The following is a 5,691-nucleotide window of genomic DNA, read 5'->3' as shown; positions in this document are numbered from 1 at the left end:
CCTTTATAAAAAAAAAGCATCCACCCTTCTTTTCGAGCACCCCCATCACCTTTTCGTCTTCTTCGACCACCCCCTCCCCATTCTTCAACTTGATGGGGGTGTAAATGATTTGACTTTTAACGACCTACTCGAGATCGTTTATGTCGAGTTCCAGCTTACCAACTTTCGAACTCGAGTCGATCTGGAACACAAAATAAAGCTCGTTTAGCTTAACAAGTCGAGCTCTAAAAAAACTAATGTTCAACTCAGCTCAAAAACTTTCTCGAATCCAGTCAAGCCATACGAGCACACAGTTTTCAAGGCGGGCCGAGCAATACATGTACAAACATAACCCTAAAGTGTTAATAAATCATACAAATAATATATATATATATATATATATATATATATATATATATATATAATCGGTATGGTATTATTGTAGACGATTTTAAATACTAAGTATCAACCAATTTTATAAAGTTGGTATGGTACCACCAGCAGGAGCGGCGGATCCAATCTTTAAACATTGGGGGGAAAGGCCCCAGTCAAAACCCAGATTTTTTGTTGACTAGCTTAAATTTTCTATTTTAATTCTTGTCTCACATGATTTCCCTCCAATCCCATATGACTATATGCTTCCCTTTCCTAAGTTCCTCCAACGTGTCTTCACCCCATTAATTTCCTGGATCATCAACCAATTTATTTGATACCAATTTGAAACAAGTTGTGCTTTTCTACAAAAACACTTATCAACTTATTATAACTCAGAAGAGTTTAACTTCTTCAAAAGTTGTTTATTACCGGTTTGACACCGATATAAGTTGTTTATCCAAACACTCAAAAATACTTATTATCGTACCACACCAGAATAAGTCAATAATTTATTTTTATATGCAATCCAAAGACACCTAACCCCTAATATAATAATTCGAGTGTTTAAAAGTTGGCTCATTGAAAACACCATCTTCTTTCTTGTTTCATGGCGTCGTAGCTTTGCATGTACAAAGTTTTAAGGAGTAGAGCGCACAGGTTTTCAACTAAGACGCCATCTTTCTTTTCTACTCTTCTAAATAACTGTCTCTCCTTAGAATCCTTGTTCTCCCTTAAACTCATTCATGCCCAACTCATAAAGCTTAGTCTCTGCAACACAAATACTTTTCTTGGTAATCGTTGCCTTCATCTTTACTCAAAATTCGGAACCATTGAAGATGCTATTCGATCATTTGATGATATACGCAACAAAAATGTATTTTCATGGAATATTTACATGCGGGTGTTCATTAATTTTGGCGACATCAAGAGTGCGCGCCAACTGTTCGATGAAATGCCTGAACGGGATGTTGTGAGTTGGAATTCTATCATTGCTGGGTACTATTCTCGTGGGTTTGATGATTGTGCACTCGATTTGTTTTCGAAGATGCAAACAACTGGAGTAATACCAAGTGAGTACACATATTCAATTGTTTTGTCATTCGTTCAGTCTGTTCATCATGGAAAGGAAATTCACTGTAATATGATAAGATCTGGGTTGGATTTTTCTTATGTTATTATTGGGAATTCTCTAATTGATATGTATTCTAAACATGGCTTTGTGGATTATGCCTTCAATGTGTTTCTAAACATGAAGGAGTTAGATGTCATCTCCTGGAACTCACTGATTGCAAGCTGTAGTAAATCGGGTTATAAAGAAATGGCGTATAACCATTTCCGTGTAATGAGAACCACTAACTATCTACCTGATCCGTTCACGATATCTTCGGTCTTGACATCCTGTTCTACCATTCTAGACTTAAGAAAAGGCGAAAATATTTTCTCTTTATCCATAAAGGCAGGGTTTCTTTCAAATTCAATCGTTTCGAGTGCAGCAATTGACATGTTCTCAAAATGTGAAAGTATAAATGCTTCAATACGCGTTTTCAAGGAAATTGATATCTGGGATTCAGCCGTTTGCAATTCAATGATTTCAAGCTACGCTAACCATCGACTTGAGGAGAATGCTATGCAGATTTTTGCACTTTCATTTAACAAGAATGTAAGGCCAACTGAATTCACACTTAGCTCTGTGATCAGCTGTGCCGTTGTCTTTCTAGTGGTGGTGCAGGGAACCCAGTTGCATTCTTTGGTTGTAAAGTTGGGGTTTGAGCATGATTTGGTTGTTGCGAGCTCCCTTGTGGAAATGTACAGTAAATATGGATCCACTGATGCTGCAAAGATCATCTTTGATGAAATGGAGGTAAAAGATTTGATATCTTGGAACACAATGATTTCAGGTCTTGCTTGCACTGGAAAAACGGTCAAATCCCTGAATCTTTTTGAGGAATTACTGAAAACTGGGCGGCAACCAGATGAGATAACCCTATCTGCGGTTCTATTAGCCTGCAACCGTGGTCAGTTGATTGACAGAGCCATGGCTATATTCTATTCAATGGATAAGGAATATGGGGTCAAACCAACGGATGGGCATTTCACTTCGATTGTTGAGATGATGATTCAAGCCGGCAAACTCAATGAATCACTGAAGGTAATCGAAGCAATGCCTTATGGACCCAATAGTTACATATGTGCATTGATTCTTACTATTTATGGAATTCATGGAGACTTAAAGTTCACCGAAAGGGTTGCAGAGCGGTTAATGAAATTAGAACCAATGTCTTCACTACCATATCTGGTGTTGGGTAAAGCATATGAGGTTAGGGGAAGATGGGAGAGCCTAGCTCGAGTAAAGAAAGCTATGAACGATAGAAACATTACGAAAGTGATGGGATGCAGTTGGATCGGAATAAAGAGCCGTTTGTTTCTTTTCAAAGAAAACGAAGTTGTTCATCATGGTGGGGAAGATGTATTCTCGACGTTGAGATTACTGATGCAGGATATAGAGGTTGAAGCTTATATATAATTAAGTAGATGATGGAAGACAAAAGAAACAATTGTTGTACTCTTTTAAGGCAGAGGCAGAGGTCTCTTCTACATACATCTCATTTCCCTGACCATCTGTTGGTGGGATACGTTGTGTTCGTTTAGTTTGGTTTATGGAGAACATCAGAAAATAGATGTCCGCATACGACTTCATTTACGGCGGATCATGGGATAAATTTACCATTTATTTTCTAAAATACGGAAATTTTGTTTCGAGTTTATATAAAGCGTGATTGTTCGAGTCTTCTAAATCGTCAAAATTTCGTTTCAGGATTTACGGTTTTTCTTTTACGAAAACAACCTATCTACTGCACTCTCCCGATACCCTAATTTGGGCATGGAATACACCGAGTTTGTTTGGTTTAGTTATTATTGGGTGAGATTTATGTTTTACCATAGTTCTTTTTACATGGTTTCTCTAAAGACACATGTATTGAGATGGGGTCTAAGACACTAATATACTTTTTATTTTTTGATTAACCTGGATATCCAATCCGCCCCGCTATGCGAGTCGACTAATCCCAAGGCGACCATCTGTTTTGTAGATAGTCTGGAGTCACCGTATTTGAACCTCCGTGGCCATAAGGGGATTCTTATTCCTCCTTGGATTTGAACCTGGGACCTCTCGGTACTTTTGACCTTTGGAGCCAAGTTCAAACCAATCAGACACCACATTTGTGGTTTAACTAATATACTTTTATATACCACAAAAAAGGCATACACACCCTCAGTGGCACTATCATCATACTGGTTATATGATCATCATAGAGAAGGTAAATCACTGTAAGTGAACAGATGGGCCGGTGACAGTGCTTATGTTTGAGTGCGGAACCTCCTTTTCAGATGCTTGCCATCCTGCCATTGAGGCAAAGAGACATAGTAGGGGTGTCAAATACTGAAACCGAATAAACCATCCTAACCGAATGTGTTTTGCGTTATTCGGTTTTCGATTAACTAAATATGAGTAACTTATTTTGTTTGTTTTTTAGTTAATTTTGTATCATATTTTACGCGGTATAAGATATTACGTTATAGTATGAATTTATGTTTTTTTTTAATCTATACTAAGTAAGCATAGATGAATAATGATGGTTACATGTTGAATTTTAAGAGGTAAAGTCACCTATGTATTAAGTACGAGATTTAGGCATTGTTTGGTAAACATAAGCTAGCTTATTATTTAAATTTGTTTGGATGCACATAAGCTAGCTTATTGATAAGCATGTCTGTTCCTAACATTTTATAGGCCCTCGGCGAGATACAAAAATGGATCATCGATAAGTACGAAAAAATCTTTAATGTATAGGTTTTATCATTAGAAAAAACATTGAAATTCAAGAAATACAAATAATTTGTATAAAACCATTCTTCCGAGTATTTTTAGACGCAAAATCAATCAATAATTATCTTTAAGTTAATATTATATATCATATTATTTTTACAAACCATCATCAATTCATTCGAAAACAGAGGCGGATGACCTACAGGGCCTACAATGGCCCTGGGTTTTGTTTGTAGATAGAGAGAAAATAATTTACATGCATAGGCTTTTTAAGTAAAAATTTCATAGGCCCCTCCACTTTCTCCGGTCCACTAACTACTAAGGCCCTAAGAAAAAATAGTTTTTTAAACTTGGATTCAAGTCTAGCAAATGCAATTCAGCGACTGAGCGTCTCCTCCTCCAGCTTTCTGCAGTCCTGCTTCTCTATCAAAGGTTTTCGATAATCACTAGTGAGTAAGATGCATTTCATGTTTGAGTTTTGACAATCTTGTGTATTATTCGTTATGAACTTATAATCACTCACTACGATTTGCGAGTTGTGACCATGGTTTTATCAGACGTCGACAGTCAGTTACTTGATCAGAATCTTTAATGCCTTCGAAGGCTTACCGGTTGAAATTTGAAAACTTGAAATCAAATGGAGTCAAATCTTCAGGGGCAGTGGGTATTTGTTTGATTAAATGATTAATGATTAGGTCTAAACTTGTTTGATACTTTGATTGGGTTTAAAATGTTATTGCTTGAGCCTTGATGAAATGATGAGTTTTAAATTGTTTGATTTCTGATTAGGTCTAAATTTGCTAAAAACTGTTTGATAATTTGATTGGGTTTGAATTTGTTATTTTGTTTGATAGAATCATAAAACATTAAGGGCCGTTTACCAAACACTTACCCGGTAAGTGCTTACCGGTAAAATTTAACGCTATTATTTACTTACCGGGTAAGATTTTAGTCCACTAAAACGACATCGTATGCAACAAAATACCCGGTAAGCGCTTACTGTGGTAAGAGTCGTCGCCCTTACCGGATAAGACTCTTGTTCCTTGTCTCACTTTTACCGGGTAAGATTCTTGGTCCTTACGATATTCATCCGGTGAGGTAATGTTAAATGGTAAGCGCTTACCCGAGTAAGCGTTTGGTAAACAACCCCTAAGTCATTAACACATAAGCAGATTCTTTTATAGAAAGAAATGGAGTTTAGGTTGCACAAAAACTGGAGTTAACTGTAAATTTCAAAGTTGTTTAGTTTAGGAAGTCCTTTTTTGTGTCAAATTAGTCAAGTACTTAAGTGTTAAATATGTTTCACATGTAGATGAAGATGAAATCTAACATTATGTTATTGATGTTGTTCAACATACAGATTATAAGCAATTGACATCTATTACATAATTGTGTCAATAGTTGGTAAGGACTAGAAGAGAAACCACTTTTTTAATCTTATTTATCCACTAATAAGTCTATTACTTACTCTCCTAGTTTCTACCGCGACATCCGAGAGATAATTTTCAACA

The 5,691-nt window shown here is 36.4% G+C and overlaps 1 protein-coding gene across 1 annotated transcript; it reads left to right on the top strand.

The window, feature by feature from the left end:
* Window positions 1-911: 911 nt before the first annotated feature.
* On the top strand, window positions 912-3,002 carry LOC112514839 (pentatricopeptide repeat-containing protein At1g43980, mitochondrial). The gene has a single exon (XM_025121461.1). The coding sequence runs from the start codon at window positions 980-982 to the stop codon at window positions 2,876-2,878; it is 1,899 nt and encodes a 632-aa protein (XP_024977229.1). The 5' UTR covers window positions 912-979; the 3' UTR covers window positions 2,879-3,002.
* The last annotated feature ends 2,689 nt before the right edge of the window (window positions 3,003-5,691 follow it).

Source organism: Cynara cardunculus (genome assembly GCF_001531365.2).
Source record: "Cynara cardunculus var. scolymus isolate 2C chromosome LG 6, CcrdV1, whole genome shotgun sequence".
Lineage (NCBI taxonomy): Eukaryota > Viridiplantae > Streptophyta > Magnoliopsida > Asterales > Asteraceae > Cynara > Cynara cardunculus.
The sequence above is the reverse complement of the archived record's forward strand: the minus strand, read 5'-3'. Positions and strand labels throughout refer to the sequence as shown.

What these genes read in the sequence shown, in the direction of transcription:
- LOC112514839 (XM_025121461.1), top strand. Translation starts at nt 980, where the DNA reads ATGTACAAAGTTTTAAGGAGTAGAGCGCACAGGTTTTCAACTAAGACG.